Source organism: Caloenas nicobarica, chromosome 17 (genome assembly GCF_036013445.1).
Source record: "Caloenas nicobarica isolate bCalNic1 chromosome 17, bCalNic1.hap1, whole genome shotgun sequence".
Taxonomy (NCBI): Eukaryota; Metazoa; Chordata; class Aves; order Columbiformes; family Columbidae; genus Caloenas; species Caloenas nicobarica.
The window spans coordinates 191440-208735 of record NC_088261.1 but is presented as its reverse complement, the minus strand read 5'-3'; the positions used below and the strand labels follow the sequence as shown (position 1 = coordinate 208735).

The 17296-nt window shown below is 40.7% G+C and overlaps 2 protein-coding genes across 2 annotated transcripts; one reads left to right on the top strand and one right to left on the bottom strand.

Annotated features, from left to right (window-relative positions):
- Nucleotides 1–11401: 11401 nt before the first annotated feature.
- MED31 (mediator complex subunit 31) lies at nucleotides 11402–15366 on the top strand. The gene is made up of 4 exons (XM_065646944.1): nucleotides 11402–11563; nucleotides 11863–11940; nucleotides 12580–12676; nucleotides 13378–15366. Exons 1-4 carry the CDS (start codon nucleotides 11554–11556, stop codon nucleotides 13568–13570), a joined length of 378 nt encoding a protein of 125 aa, XP_065503016.1. The 5' UTR covers nucleotides 11402–11553; the 3' UTR covers nucleotides 13571–15366.
- On the bottom strand, nucleotides 14853–17255 carry TXNDC17 (thioredoxin domain containing 17). Its single transcript, XM_065646945.1, has 4 exons — nucleotides 17008–17255; nucleotides 16142–16223; nucleotides 15767–15842; nucleotides 14853–15133 (listed from the first exon to the last, which is right to left on the bottom strand). Exons 1-4 carry the CDS (start codon nucleotides 17147–17149, stop codon nucleotides 15065–15067), a joined length of 369 nt encoding a protein of 122 aa, XP_065503017.1. The 5' UTR covers nucleotides 17150–17255; the 3' UTR covers nucleotides 14853–15064.
- Between the last annotated feature and the right edge of the window lie 41 nt (nucleotides 17256–17296).

Genomic DNA, 17296 nt, shown 5'->3' with positions numbered 1-17296 from the left:
TGTCAGGACGGGTTGGTCGGCCACGCTGAACTAGCAAACAGTTGGTGCTTTATCATCTGTGGGCAGCGTGTGAATCCGAGTGGTTAATGGGTATGTCAGCTGGCCAGCTGGCCAGCAGCAGGCAGTGCTGCCTCAAAGGAGCTAAATTAATGGTTTCCTATTTTCTCTTCACTCTCTATAGCATGTCCTTAACTTTACCTTTCTTCTCTCAGAATACCAAGTTGCTAATACTGTTACTGCAAATGTTGAATATTTCAAACCTGCAGAATTGTGATATGGGCTGCTGTTACACAGGGTTCCTGTGTGCGTGAGTTCACGAATGACCAAGCTACAGGAAAACATATGGAAGAAGGACAAAAGTTTTTCCTGCCTGTGTGTTGAAGATCTGTGGAACAGAGGAGAAAAACCTTTAATTTCAGCATTCTCTACATGATCTTGAAGTTACCAAGCTGAAAAATGTACCCAGACAGAAATAGACTCAACCTTAATATGGATGCAAAAGTCATCCCCTTTTCTCTTAAGTACAAGTATGTTCTTCTTTGGCCCTACTGCAGAGATCCGTCTGAGCCTGAAGTCCGAAGCAGGTCCGTGTCATACAGGTCACCTCTGTTGAAGCCAGAGCAGCAGGTGGTTCATTCCGGCTGAGTTCTGATCTCGCTTGAACTTAGTCTTTGGTTTATTCAGACCTTGTTTTCTACCTCAGGCGTGTTACCACTTGAAAGAGCAATGACCTGGTTGTAGTAAAAAAAAAAAAAAAATTGCTGACAATGTGTTGGAATTGGACAGTTGGTGAAAATCAGCCCGGAAGTAAAATAGGTCCCTGAATCAGTCCTAGCCAAAATCCAGCAGTGACTCCTCAACACAAAAGCACCTCTTCCTTTTTAGTAATGACATATCACATACAATTTTATATACTTCCTCCTAGAAGACTGAGGAGCTTTTTTTTGAAGACTTATGTCTGGATAGTGGTTACCTAAAGATTGCTTTAAAGATTTTCTGGACTCGGCATTTTACAGCACTATCTTGTAGCTAATAAATGACATCATGAAATGACCCTTCATTGAACTCTGATGATCGTCTGTTCCACAGGAAGGCATGCTTTGTCAGAGGCTCTTTTTGCTTCCTTGTGCCCATAACTGTTTCATTTTTGTGGCAAATCATCCCCTTTATTTTTCAGACTGAGGTCTATTGTAATCTGTATGTCCAGGAGCTCTTCAGTAGGGTTGCACCGACTACACCAGCTGACAATCATTGTGTTACTAAGGCTGTTTTTCTAATGCCAGCAAGTTCTGTGTGCGCTAGGCTTTGCCTATACATTTATATGTATGTATTGTATATGTATTATACGCATATACGAAAAGTAGGAGGAAATTGTTCTGAGTGTTTCATGTGAGTCCAGACTGCTTAAGAGTAAGTGTATAAACTAGTCCGGGACACTGCGAAAAGACTTGTGGAAGTATATATGTATTAAAGGGAGACAGCGTGAGCATAAAGGAAGAAGCCAGAAACTGCTTTACTAAGGCTTTTGTGGACTCCCCTCAAACTTTAAGCAAGTTGTTTAACTTTCCTGTTTCAGTCTAAAATGTTGTATTTCATGCTTAACCTGTAAAACTAGTTAGAAATGTGCCCTGCTATTTCATGCAGGAAGACAAAGATTAAAAGGTTTGCCTAACTAATTAATAAACTATGGTGCAAAAGTCTGTGAGTTCAATCAAATTGTATGAAATTTGCTGTGACTCTTGAAGTTCTACCTCTTTGAGCCATGTAGGAATGCCAACTTTTCTTGGAAGCAATAAGTAAGCCTAAAGCTGTGACAGCGTGGGAGGAAAGTGAATATCAACTCTAAAGCCTCAAAAACCAGAAAGATAAGTAATAGGAACTCACTGTTTCAGTTTTGAATTACTTAGTTTTAAATGCAGACTGGCAATTTTGAGGGTGTGGTTTGTGATTTTGTGCGAGCGATTCTCAGTGCAAAGCAATACTGAGTCCATGCTGATACAATGTGGCATTTTTTGTCTAGTGTTCCCTGCTTTTCCCCTTGTCATTAAATCCCTATGCCATTTGTTGTACATGAATGTAAGCCTAAAAGGTAATATACATTTATCAACGGGCAGTTTCTTTATCTTTCTGTGGCAGATTTGTCCCAAAGGCTTTCTTATTTAATCTGTGGTTTAGCATTCCAGTGCAGTAACTGTGAACTCAATATGCTGAAAATGATATACTAATTTATCCTGTGCTTTTGTATGGCTAGTTAATGCTCGTAGCTTTTCATGATGAAGGAGAACCTACTTTTTCAAGGAGAACCTGCTTTTTCCAGTGGGAAATTCTAAGGAATTTCTATATCGTGTATGGAAGCAAGGTAAGTGCAGCCCCGGCCATTCGGAGCCAGAGTAAAGGCAGGTGTACCTTGCTGCTCTGGGGTGACCATGGACTGCTTAACAGGACGTTCTGTGGCTCTTTAAAAATACAGCTGACTATACTGAAACTATTTTTTGCCCATTTAAGTTTTCCTGGACCACTAAGTCAATAGTTGCCCATTCATTATGGTGTAAATGCAGACTGTGAATTCTGATCATAAGAAAGACTATTTCTTCTGTAAGAAAAAAGGTGTTATCCTTCCCGTGTTTACTTCAGTACTTTATTTACCCACATGAAATTACTTGCTAGCCTTATTTGGCACACAGCTCTTCAGTTAATTTTCATAAACTGTTCCAGGTCAGAATGTGAGCCTTATTACAGTGTTCATAAAACATTACTTTTATAGACAAACCATGCTCTTAAAAGAACTGAATGTTTCAGATACTAAAATGAGTTTGTTGTAGTCTCATTTGTAAACTATTCTTCGTGAACAATAACATGGGTTGGGTCTTAGCAAATATTTTAGCAAGCCAGTTGAAGATGAAATTTTCCACCAGAAACAAAGTTAACAAAATCTTTCAATTAAGAAAATATTATTTCTGGACCAAGTATCTATTTTACTTAAATATTTTGTCTTGCCTGTACAGGGGAGGGGGTGTGACTTAAATTGATAAGGACGAACATTCTGGGAGTTAACTAGGTGCAGGTGTCCTTCATGAAGGACCTCTCAGGTCTTTGCTAATTCTTGTGTCTCACTGCAGCAGCCGTCCCAGCTGTGTGGAGTTCCTTCACTGCACCGTGTTTGAATTGATCCATCAGTCGGCTGGAGTCCGCAGAAGAGCTTAAGGTCAGGGAAAAGGCTGGGATTCTCTGCCTCCTGAGGAACATTTAAGATGAAGGGTAAGTGCTTTGGGTTGTGGCTTTTTGTTGTTTGCACCTAGGAAAAATGCTGTGAAGACACAGGGTGGCTATGGAGATGTTCCTAGAAAAGCAGGAGCTATGATATTGCACACCGAGGTGTATTAGAGGGGAGTGTGTTCATAAGGACAAAAAAGAAAAGCAAGCAATACCATGCAAGATTGCCAAGATATTCAGCTGGGCATAAAGTCAAGATGTGTGTCTCTAGTGAAATGAACAGGTGTCTGTTAATATCGGTCACAGTGTTTGTTATGGAGATCATTGCTGCTCAGGGTCAAATCGTGCTTATGCTAAGAGCCTCTCTTCTTCTTTTGGTATTGCTAGCTTTAATGGCGACTCTGCATCAACAAAGTGTCTTCCAGTATTAACGGGGTAACTGTTCAGCTGCCCAGAGACTGAACAGAACAGCACTGTACGGACTCAGCCAAATGATGGATCTGTTACATGGACTGGAAAAGATGATTCTGGATCCCAGCCGAGCACTTATTCAACGTGTACCCCTTTTCCCTTTCTTTTTTTAAAATTACCTTAGCCTCCTGGTGAAAAAGAATGAAGGAACAGATTGGAAAAACATAGGCTATTTTCACTTAACTCAGAAAAGCAGCTAACAAAGATATTCTTAATTGTAAGACATAAGCAAGGAACTGAGAGAGCTTGAAGACACCATCCCAGAGAAACTGTGTTTTTATGGCCACTAATCTCAAAATACTTTAATTAAAATTTTAACTTTTGCAATATGGAAGAAAAAGTTGAATGTAATGCAAGTAACATGTCAAGATGTGCTTTATACTGATGTGTAATTATTCCTAAGCTCTAGGTTACTTCATATTACTTAATTTTACATGTTAGACATAATTCAAACATACTCTGCAGGCCTGGCATTCAAAGGTTATGGGCCTTGCCTACAAGAGGTATATTTAGATTTGCTCCCTAAGGAATTCAGCACTTTTGTTTGCCTGAATGCTGTATAATCTTGACTATAAGCACTGACAGGCTGCAGCTAAAGAGAGGGTTTATATTCTTGCTAAATATTTATGTAGGCATCCATGAAACTGTAACTATTTGTGCACCACCTTCGCAATGACCAAGAATTAAAGTTATTTTCATCGTGAATGGGTGAGGTTGTGGGTGAGTGAACAGGATATTCAGAGTTTTACTTGCCAGTAGCAAGGATTCTTGCTAATCATATTTTCATTATTGGAAACCATGCATTTCCAGCTCTCTTATTCTGTAAAAGGAACTGCAGTGCTATTTCTAGTATAGTTAGATGATTGTGTGCAAGAAAGGAGAATGTGGTGGGGATTTTTTTCCCCTCTTAATTTTCTTAAGCCAGGCAGTTGAGATGGTGGTATAAAAACTAGAAATAAATTATTTGTTTTTTCTATTTAGCCCCAGTGATTGAATTAACATAACTAATTTTTATTATAATTTTTATAATTATTATAATTTTAATTGTTAATTGATCCTTAGCTGACATGAACTTGCAGACTTGTATAAACGTCAGCCACCTGGGAAAAGTTAGTCTCAAGTCTGAATCAGTATTGTACATCAGTATGTATTTTCATGCTCTGTTATCACCAACATTAAAGTAGCACCTACAAGCCTAACGTTTTGAAGTCTGGCTCTCCACATAATTAGTATTACTTGGTTTTGAGAACTCTGATTTGCCAAGGCCTCAGGTAAACCTAAAGCTCCTTCAGATTTGAGCTGGCAGCTCAAGTTCCAGCAGTTTGGCCCACTTTGCGGATGAGCAAGTTGAATATTTACCATCAGCTTTCTTTCTGTAGACCATTATGCCAGCCTTCCCGTTGGAAACTTCTGGGAAGACCTGAGGTTTCAACCTCATTCACTACACAAGAACTCAGTTTCTGAGCTGTCAGAGAAGCTCTGTGCAAAAGCCCGCTGCTCATTTCTGTTGCTTATGTTCGGAAATAGGAAAAAAAAAAAAGGCAGCACAGCATTAACTTTGTGCCAGTTACAAAGAAAAGCCTACCTGGTAGTCTAGTATAGACAAACCTAAACAAACTAAACCTAGACCTCCAAAATTTACATCTACTCACAGTACCTCTGTGTGTTGCTCACCTGGCTCTTGAGCTTTTAAGCTCTATTGGAGGAAAAGGTTTTATTCCCAAGCCTCCATTTTCAGCTGGACTGCCAGGAAGCTTCCCTATTTTTTTTTTTTTTAATTAAAAAACAAACAAAAAACCCCACAACATTCTCAAGTAAGGAATATGTTGCCATGCCAGTTGGCAGAGCTGTTGGCCCGTTCTTATGTTTACGATGAAAAACGTCCTTACCTGTAGTCTATGTGAGCATACCTATTAGTTTCAGCAGCAAATTAACTATGTGTTTCTTACTTCCTGAACACAGTCAAAACATAAAATAAATGGGATACATTTTTAATTAATTCGAAATTCATGGCAATGATTTCCTTAGTTTTATGCGTAATTCTTCCTGATGTTTTCCCTAGACCCTTCTGTTCAGTGCCATAATAGAAGAGCCTAAAAATGAAATGGCATAGAAAGTGTATCATCATTATCAAATTATTATTGAAAAATTAAATAACCATAATGGTAATCCAAAATATAATGGGAAATAAGTGAAATTATTCATATTTCAGCCATTATAAAATAGATCACATTCAGCTTATTGTTCTGCAAGCTTGCTTGTGGATCTCAGACTTGGGAAGTTTTACATTCCTTCATTGCTGAGGAATGATTTTGTTTCTGGCCTGTTTGACATTCAATATTCCTTCAGATCAGGCCCCATATTCCCTGGCTCACTGCAGAATTCTTTCCTTAGTGCACCTTGAAAAGGGCTTCAAATGGCAAGGAATACTTCTGCGAAGGTGCTCCTTGTAGACCACTGCTCCTGGGTTCAATGCATACTGCTCCTGGCAAATGGTGACCTCAAATTCATCTGCCTTCCAGACATCCTAAGAATAGAAGACTGACTTATTTTTAACCATTTCCTTAAAGAAAAACATAAAATGCCTTCTGACACTTGACATTTCATCTTGAATTTATCTCTGTTTTCTAGTGGCTGTCTGAAGCTAGAGGAGTACCACAGTCATATAAGTACACATTCCAGCAACTGCAGTAAGTCACAGCCTTTTAAGTCTTTTTACACCAGTTCACCAAATTTACAGCTCCATCGAATGGTGTTTAACAGTCTTCAGATGAAGATTGTTCTACCATGACTGTCAGAGGCTGGCTTTGAAATGCACGTCACCTGCCAGTTTCTTGACCTCAAAAAATAGAACTTGGTGAACAGTTAAGCCTTTAATTAAATATGCTCTGACAATTGTTTCAGTCTCTGATAACTATGATCTTGTTTCTATTTAATTACAATTATAACATTGGAGTAAAAAAATTGCAGACTTAGTACTGTCTTGTTATAAATATAACATAATGCATACTTTGTTCTCTGTTATTTAACCATATTTGAAGCAGGATACTCTCCAGTCTGCAGAATTCTGTCTTGCATTCTATGGGTAAAATCCCTTAAGATGTCATTATCCATGTCAGTAAAGTTTGCACTCTATTCTAAAGCAGATGGGTAAATGTATGAACAAAAAGGGTCTTGGGTTCCGATTATTGGGTATAAAATACTTACTGTTCCTCTTGCTCGATTTTCAATTGTGGAGCCTTGCTGGATCTCGTTTTCCTTCTGAGGCAAACGCACTACACTACGATGTCACAGAGAAACCCTTTGCGATGTGTCACTTCCTCAGCGTCCACCTTGAAGATCTAACACCACTTCAGACAAGACTTTATTTTCTCCTGTGTCTAATGAAGTCTTGATGCCCTCACGTCCCAGAAGTGGCTCCATTTAATGGCTGTGTCTCCGTGCCAGTCTAATGATGTTATTTTGTACTTTTCACCATAAACCATCCCATTTCCTGAAAAGCATTATGGCCAGCGCAGTACTAATCGACATAACTAAAAATGCCAGAACCTAGCCTATAGCTTCTCATGTTCTCTGAAACCCATGGGTGTAAATTTTAAGTTTAAATAAGTGGAGGGCATATCTAGCTAAAAAATTTATTTTTGTCAATTACAAGTAGCCAGTGTGGAAAACACTATAGGTGACTGGGATAGAAAACGTTAATTAGAAGATAATGGTTTCCACCCTTAAGCCCTCAAAAGCAACCCTGAATTAAGTCATAGACATGAACATGCAAGATCTTTATCTACCTGAGATATTTTCTTATCAATTTGAAATGGAATCTCTAAGACCTCCAAAAATCAAGTGCCTTTATAATATCTCAAATATTAAAGGAGAGACCTTTTTTGGCAGGATGGGGGATACTTCATTTAATATTAAAAAAAGTCCAAAGTTCTGTGTGACTGCTGGAAAAAGAGGTTGAAATCCACACACTGAGATCAAATAACTGGTGTTAGTAGAAACATTATGTTCCTTTGTGGATGTGGAAAGACCTTTCAGTATCCTAGTGTCTGTGCTTTTCCTAAATATAGAATTTACAAAGATATGTCACAAACTTGATTTTATTGTCACTTAGTTACTATCTGTAATTACTACTGCAGCCATGTGTCATTTTTTTAATGCATTTTCTATTTTCAACACCTTAATTTGCTTAAGTTAGAAAACATCTCATCTATTTCTGTTTGTTAGATAAATTTTCTCTTTTATATGTCTACTATAATTTTAGCATACTTTGTCAAAATGTCTCAGGAAAAAAAATAAGGTTCCAGAAACAGATTTTTGACAGATGACAGAAATGGCAGTCTAGTCCCTATAAAAGAAGAAACTGGTTTCACAACAATACACATAAATTCCTGGGTCACAGTCACATATATTAACACATACTCTGGAAGTTTGACTAAACTGACAATTAAAAGCAGAAAAAAAATCCAGCTTTTCCTAGAGAATGTTCTTAGTTATTATAATATGATCCTGACTTTCAATTTTGTTCCTAGTTTTGATGGCCAAGAATTGAAATGTTTGACTTAACTCTAGCAAACCTACATAGTAATTTATTCCTGTGACCAATCATTTTTTAGGATTCACTCTTCTGAATTCAGTCTTGGGAGAGAAATCACATTCCAGAATAGCAATGCAGACACGTGGGATCTGTTTGATCTCTGCTTTTAGCCCAAAGTCTGTGTTTACTGGGGAGTGACTTATGTTTTGATATAGTAATGGTAGTATTCCACAACCACTAAAACCTTGTCTAAATAAGCAACCCTATTTTATTAAGAAAAAGTATGCATAAATCCTTTTTAGATGTTTTTTGTAACCCAGTTTCCAGAAAAAGAAAATCACACTGCATGGGAAAAGATAGTATTATATTACATAAAATTGCTAACTAAGATGCTGAAAATAGTTCAACAAATGAAAATAGCAAATCACTTAAAAAAAAAAAAAAGGAGGGGGGGAGGGGAAGAAAGGGAAAACAAAAAGGAAAAAAAAAGTCAAGTCAGGTTTCAGGTAGGTCTGTACACAGGGTACTGCTACGCAAGTGCCTGGTAACACAGCTGTTGTAGCAGTGAACCTAAACTGGCTCGACAGTGCTAAACCATCGGGCCTTTTGTTTCAGCCTAGTTCTGAAAATTTAGTATGTGACACCAGGCAGAACTGCAACTTCTGGAATAAATTTACAACCTCAGAAGCTGGGCTCCTCTCCAGCGTGCTGATGCAACAGTGTAGTTCTGCTCTGCCCGCTTGGAGCATTTGTTTATTAACTGGTTTCACTCTGATACAATTTTTTTAATGAATGAAGAATTAAGTGCAGAGGTTGACTGAAATCTACTTGGCTCATTGTAAAGTTGCTGTGAAAAACAAAACAAAGTCCAAGCTCAAATCACTGTCCAATATGCAGAAAGAAAAAAAAGAAAGAAAAAAAAATAACAACATAGTTTAGTATTTTAGAGTTGAATCTCTCCATTTCCTTCTGCTCTGGAAGTGATCAACAATGGCTTGCCTAGTACAAAGTTAAAATGAATGTTCTGCAAATACAAACACAAGATCATACATTTTTATCCTTCACAGTTCAAGCTTTTATCTATCTGGGGAAAAACCATGACTAGAACATTGACGCTAAAGCTACCTTCTAATGGATTTGCAACCGAATTGCCTATATGGTGAAAGCTCCCTCACATGATAGAACAAATAATTACTCCAACATTAATTTTCTTCAAAAGGTTGTTTGCTCACATTGTGCATCATTAAATCTGTGATGTTAGAGCATGAACAGTTCAGATCTGGAACATAAGGTCTTCTTGAAAAACCTGGAGGATTGATGATTTGCTAATGGCAGAAATGATAAAAACATAAATGCAAAGATCTGCAACAAAAATGAGCACTTCAAGCCACGTCACTGCCTCCCAGAAGGGCAACGACAGTGCCAGGTGAGTGGAATGAAGAATTCTAGCCTTGAGATAGTCACTGTGGGCTTAGGGCAGACTGCGCTCTAGGTAAAGGCTAGAGACAGACCCTCCTACAGTTCTGCTGAGAGCGAGCTCTAGCGTGACCTCAGAGTCTCAGACATTATAAAACCTCCACAGAAAGAAGCCACAGAAAAGCAAATTTCATAAGTTCTGCTGTTCATGGGTCTACTTGGCTTATTTTCATTTCTGTTGGCACATCCTAGCTCTAATAAAGTGATTTTAAAAATCACTTAATTGAATTCTAACTTAAAATATTTCATAGTTAGAAATGCAGTAACCTCTTACTATAGATAATACAGAGATCAAAATGTCAAATAATCATTTCTGATTGATTTTTAAGTACAGAGCACTTGTTTTATATGAAATTAGTAGTTCTTAAGGCTTTTCTTCCAAACAACTTTGCAATGTCTCAGTCCAAACTGATTTGCATTTTGAAAAGAATTCTGCACTCATTTTGTAACAAGTCCACGATCTCTGGAAGATCAGTTATGTTTAACCTACCCATCTCCTCCAGAAGTTCTGTTCCTGTTGCTTTGGGGCAGTACAGAACTATGAGGAACACACTCGGAACGTCCTCCTAACTTATCCACCACAGGACAGGTCCCACAGCTGGTTTGTAACATCTGGATAACACCGACAAAATGCCAACCTTTCCAGCCGTATTACCGCTAGAAAGAGTATGAAATGTAGCTGTAAGGACATTATCTTTATGCCTTCACTGGATCACATCAGAACTAGTGTTTCGTATGTGACTTTTTTTCTTTTTCAGATGGTGAAAGCTTGCAGATTTTTGGAGGCTGCTGCATAAAGGTGGTAAGTAAAGTTTTCAGAGCAAAGTGACTGATGTAAAACTGAACTTTGGTTGTTTAAAAAATACACTGGAATTTGTACTTTGATTTTTTACTTCCGTGACATTAAAGTTTGAAGTGAGTTCAGCAGACTGCAGGACAACAGAGCAACTTGAAAAGGGAGGACTTTTTCCTTTACTATATTCAGTCCGGGGTTTTATTGGATATTAAAACCTCCGAATATTCTTTCCAACTACAGGTATTATATGCCCTGCTACTTTAAAACCAGCGGGAGGTATTCCCTTACCAACAGTGGTAAACGTATGATGCCTGTTACCCTCGAAATCCAAATTCCTGTGTATCTTATCTACGTTTTTCTGTGTAATATTGTTACGGGGAAAACACTTCCTCTGACCGGTGTACATCTCCCTCATGAAATAATCAGCATTCGTCCAAGGAATGTTAAAGCAGTATGTAAAACTGATGAGAAATCCTGTCAGAATGATGAACGAAAATTTTCACGAGGAGCTCTCTCTACCGAGGGAAAGCTGCCGTTCCCCAGCAGACCGGAGCAGCGGAGCGGCGGCTCCCGCGCCGCCCGGACGGAGTGCGGGGCTCCTCCCCTCCCCCCTCGGGGCTCCTCCCCCTCCCCCCCGGGGCTCCTCCCCCTCTCCCCCCGGGGCTCCTCCCCCCCGAGGCTCCTCCCCCTCCCCCCCGGGGCTCCTCCCTCCCCCCCCCCGGGGCTCCTCCCTCCCCCTCCCCCCCCCGGGGCTCCTCCCCCTCCCCCCCGGGGCTCCTCCCTCCCCCTCCCCCCGCCCGGGGCTCCTCCCTCCCCCTCCTCCCCCGCCCGACGCTCCTCCCCCTCCCCCCCGGGGCTCCTCCCCTTCCTCCCTGGGGCTCCTCCCCCTCCCCCCCCGGGCCGCGCTGCCCGCCCCACGGCCGGTGGCGCCGAGCGAGGAGCCGCGGCCTGGCCCGTTGCCGGGCAACCCCCGCCTTCCCAGCGTGCCTCGGTGCCGCGCGCCGCCGGGTTCCGCCCGCCGCCGTGTTGTTCCGGGGCGGGTGGCGCAGGCCGGGCCGCCATGGACGCAGGTGAGCGGCGGCCGCTGGGTCCGGCGGGCCCGTGCAGGGAGGCCGCCGGCCCTGCCGCACAGGACCCGGGGCACGCTTCCATTCTTTGCGTTGCTTGACTTAACCACACACCACGGTGTTTATTAATGCAAGCCCAATGCTGATTCATATGACGAAGGCTTTGCTAAATGAATCTGTGTTTATTACTGCTTTTTCTCCTGTTTAAACATGTTATCTCTATTTGTATGGCTCAAACTGAGAAAATTACTTTCAGATCTGTTGTGTGAGTCCAGTTCTTACTGATTTTTTTCGTGTATCAGATGATACAGGAAATCGACTTCGGTTCCAGCTGGAATTAGAGTTTGTTCAGTGTCTGGCGAATCCAAATTACCTCAACTGTGAGTACTTTAAATATCACGATCCTGAGAAATAAATATAGTTTAATTGTATTAATTATTAATGGTAATGTTAAAAAGGGAGAGGGCTAAACAAAAGAGAATGGGTCTTTCACAGCATAAAGGTACTCTGTAAATAATGCTGTTTGCCTAGATTTCTAACAGGTGGGTTTTTCAAAATGTGAGATGTTTTACTGGCTTAAATGGAAAAGATATGCATCTATCTGGTGGAGAAAAAAAAATAAGTACAAGTCTGCAGTGAAAAAAAAGTAATATCAAGTTAACAGTATTCCTTTACCTGAAAACAGAATTTTACTAATGTTAATAGTTTCAGGTACTTAATTCCCTGCCAATTTTTATGCTACAGTCAAAATTTCGTATTTGAAGAAGCTTTCTCTTCCTTGCTGTTGAATGAAAGATACCTACCATAAGGGAGATGAAACTAGTTTATTATGCCTAATATGTTGACATAATATATTCTTCTATTTTTTTTTTTCATTTTGAATTGTCAAAATTTGATTGCAATGATACGGTTTTGACTAAAGTGCCTCTTTGAATAGTTTTGTGAATACATGTTCTCCAAGCTTGGCAGATTGTTTTCACACATCTGTAACTGACAATTCCTTTGTGATTTTATTTCAGTTCTTGCACAAAGAGGCTACTTCAAGGACAAAGCTTTTGTAAATTATCTTAAATATTTACTTTATTGGAAAGAACCTGAATATGCAAAATACTTGAAGTAAGTGTTAAAGTCACTTAGGTTTCTGCATTTTAATGATTTGATGTTTACCTTCTGTTATGTATTGTACTGTAGCCTGTCAGTATTTGACTTCTGCCTGTAACCTTACCTTTGTCCTCCCCACTGTGTTTGTATGCAACATAGATTTTCCTGTTTCCAGTGCCAGATATAGCTACAACAGGAAAAATTATAAAACTTGTCTTTCATGAGTCATGCACGGAATCTTCCTTTTGCAGCCTGTATCCGCACTTTACCATTTGTTTAAAATAAAGCTATTGAATATTATGGTGCAAAACTGCTTCAGTTAGGCCCAGTAAGTACATTTTTAGAGTGACTTTGCATGTTTGTGAGTGTGCAAACTCCTTCAAATGTTGGGAAAACAGTTCTTGGTTATGCTCTTTAAATGAGCTCTCAAACAGATACTGTTGTTACATATTTGTTTTAGTAAAATCTAGCCATTAGAAAAGCTACTCCAAGCAAGCATATATATCAATTTATAAACTGTTATTGGGCTCGTCTCCTAGCCTAATACCGAAGTTGTTAAGGTACAGCCTGTGGAATATGTACAGTTTTACATGATTCGATACTTGAGTAAGGCACATATATGACAAAACTAAAATAATCAACTGCAGAATTATTGGAGACTCCAGTTTTAGTGTGCCTTGTAAAAACTTATTAAATTATATTTGTTTTTAATCCAGGTATCCTCAATGTTTGCATATGTTAGAGCTGCTCCAGTATGAACATTTCCGCAAAGAACTGGTAAATGCTCAGTGTGCTAAATTTATTGACGAGCAACAGATTCTTCACTGGCAGCACTATTCACGGAAAAGAATGCGCCTCCAGCAAGCACTTGCAGAGCAGCAGCAACAAAACAACACCTCTGTAAAATGAAAAACGTTTGGAAGATTGATGATAAGGCGTACTTTGCATCTGCTGAAGTATTTACATGAGGGGAAGGAACACTTTTGTAGGTTTCACTCTGGTTGTGTGTACATTTTTATCAGGTGATGGGTGGGCTTTTTTTTTTTCTTTCATCAACTTTTTTAAAGAGACAAGACTGATAAATACCTACGTCTGCAATTTATTTTGTAGCGTGGAAAATCCTGTAAGAAGATTACTTACTGTAGTTACTAGTTCATCTTGATTTTGAAAACAAAACATAGTTTTGAAGACACTGACATTTAGGTATCTAACAAAATGTGTAGCTCAGAAGTCTGGTTTTACAAGGCATTTTCCCTGGAGAATAAATTTGTCTTTAAGTGTGGCTAAGAGCTCCCTCATGTACTACTTCTGCTACTGCAGGATGAGCAAAGTCGAAGTGATGATATTGTACAAAATCTAAAATGTGGAGTTTTGCCTTGAAACCAAGCTCTGTTATCATCATTTCTGTTTACCTGGTAATCATTGTTGCTGGGGGCCTCACACAGTTGTCCTTACAGCATGCTTTAGAGATACAAATCAAAGTGTGACCAGACAAGGAGTGGAGCAGGGGTAAGTAGTAATAAACTTTGCAGATACTCAACAGAAGGAAATAGGCTGTAGCCGTATCTATTCCATTAAAGTGAGCTTACTTTAATCTTGGTTTTCTGCCAGTGAAATGCTGGCTCTTAGGCTTCTCTTAAGTACATGTAGTGAAAGCAATTTGTGTTACTGCAAGCATTTACACCTTTTTTGTATTGGAGAAGCATTTGTCATTTATTCCTATATAGTTTTTATTGTAAGAATACTGATTTCCAGCTGCCAGGGATTTAATTTTCATATTTTGGATTGTATTTGTGCTGCATTCAGCAGCTGTCAGGGATTTAATTTTCATACTTTAGATTGTATTTATGCTGCATTCATATTATATTTATCCTTGTAGGAGCAGGTACTGCAGCTGTTAACCCTTAATATGATTAGTGACACCAGGACTGTCAGCATTCACCTTATCATACTTAGACTGAACAGATGAGCCATTAAACAGCGCTGGTGCTGAAAATTTATCACAACAGCTTCAGTGGCTATGTAAAGCCAGATTTAGGAAGAATAAGCAGATTTGTCTGTATCTCCTGCCCTCACACCCCCGTTACTCACTATTAAAGATATAATTTAGCAGTTAAGTCTTAACTCTTCAGTAACTGTAGGGTGCGCTCTCGGTTCAGAACATGAGCTCAGCATCTTTGAAAAGAGACTGTTTGCAAAATCAAGTTTATTTGAACATGAAAGATACAGGGCTTTTTTTGTTGGAGGATTTTAGTGGAAGGTTTGGACCTAGAATTTAGTAACATCTTGACTAGTCTGAAGTAATTAACCATTAAAGTTTTTAAAAAGTTTTAGGATTCCTCGAAAGGCCATTGCAAATTACTTGAAATTAACATCTTTGTAAATAATTGACTACTGGAGGATTTAGTCTTCAGTAAACAACATACGCACAAGATCTGCTTTAAAACATTCTTCTTCAACCAGCTTCTGAGGCTGAAAGAGAAGTTAAAATGTTTCAGAGGCAATTCAAAAAATGTTCTACACTGGAGCTATTTGCATGTACGAACATGAGCCATACTCCAGCAATTGTTTTTCCAGGGAGGGTGGGGTGGAGCAGACAAGGGTAAGAAAAATTCAAAAATGCCTGAGGGTTTTCTGGCCTTGGAAGAGGCATTGCAAAGAAAGTAACTGCTAATTTAAATAATACACACAAGTTAGAACTTGAGCTGTAGTCTGTTTGAATCAAGAGTATACTACATAAAACCTTGTTTCACTCCCATAATTCAGCATTTGGATTTTTTTTTAATTTGAGGAGCTGCAAGTCAGGAAGGTAACAATATGTTGCTAAGTATCTTCTCTACCCCTTGACCACTATGTGCTAAGGGTACATATTTTCTTTACTATATGTTTATTATAGACAACATTATACAGAAAGCAGAGTGATTCTCTCCGTTTGAGCTGGAAAGAGTGCACGGGTGGGAGCAGAACAGCTGTTCCTAATTGTCTGCTCTTTTTAAATGAGAGGGTATCAGAAAACATGCATGACAGATTAATTTACAGCTGTAAGTTCCTGCTGGCTTCCCATATGAATGCCTGTAGATCCAGAACATACAATAAATCACTTACTGTTCCATATTTAAGTAGTGTAGGCACTCCTGTTAATTTCAGGTTCTTCCTGAATTCATTGTTGGGATCTTTCCAGCTGTTCAGGAAGAAGGAGTTTAGTACAGTTTGTAGAGGTGCAGTTTGAAGTTAGCCTGTTAAAATTCCTTGAAAAGGATGATTCAAAGGTCTTTGCCTCACACTTGCCCAACCCACTTCTCAGAACAAGCACGCATGCAGATATCTCACATTAGGGATGGTGTAGACCTCAAAATTCAAAAATTCGCTTCATTCCTTGCAGAAAAGGATAGTTCAGCAAATTATTCTGACAGTTTAGTTAACTTCCAGTCCCTGAATAACAAAGTGACATCAGTTGTTGCTATTAAAACAGGTACTTACTAGGCTCTGTCTCCTACTAGGCAGTAGATGAATACAGACCCATCGGGCATGTTGTGAAGTTCCTTCCTCACAACCGGTTCAGCTAGGGAGTAATTTTTTAAACGTTAGTAGTCAATACTGTTACTGAGCCACAGAATCACACGATCTACTTTGACCAGCAAGGTCACCAATTAATGTTTCATCTGCTTCAGGTAGAGATCTGTATTTTGTTCCATCTGGTTATCCAAAAGCTTTGCAGAATTTACATATTCAATGTTGAAGGAACTGGCCTTTGAATAAAGGTCAATTTCTGCTTTAACAAGTAAGAAAAAAAATAATATTCTCATATCTGTATGAAAGCCCATCAGAACAGTGGTAAGCAGCTGCCATACATACTCTGACAGATACGATCAGGAAAGCTCGGTGCAATGTTTCCTGAGGAGCTGCCTTCATATTCTGCTGCCAGACACCGACTGGCAGGTCACTTCTGCCTCTTGACACGTAATGCAGAGGTGAAGTAACGGATCCTAAGATCCACATCTAATGGCTGGGCGCCTGCCCAACAGCCTTACGTTACGTGCCGTTCGGTGGAAGGTGGCGGGCAGACCCGAGCGCAGCGCGGGCAGCCGGCACCTGGGCACCCGCGCCCCCCGCTGACAGGCGGGATGTTGCGAGGCCGCTCTGCCCCAGCAGCTACTGCCAGCGCATCTCGGCGCTCCAGGGAGCGCGCCGGGCCCTCTGCAGCTTCCTCCGGCAAGCGGGAAAGCGGCAGCACGTACCCGCGGGCGGGGCCCCCGAGCGGCGCTTAGCGGGGTCCCCGCGGCGTCCGGGGCCCAGGGAGAAGGGCGCTCTGCGCTGCGGGGAGCGGCGCGTCCCGCGGGACTCACCGGTCACGCAGTCCGGGCACCAGCTCCTGCCCTCGGCATCCTTGTCGCCGCAGAAGAGCGCGAAGATGGGCCGGCCATGATAGCGCTGCGCCGTCTGCACGAACTCGGGGTACCCGCGGACCTGCTTCTCCTCCCAGCCCATGGCGGCGGCGGGAAGGGGCGGGAAGGGGCGGGCTCCGCGCCGGGCCCGCGCCGGGCCCCGTAGTTCCGCGGCGCTGCGGCCGGCTCGCCGCTTCCCGGCGGTCCCTGCGGCGGCGGTTGCCAGGAGCGGGTTTGAACAGCGCCCCGG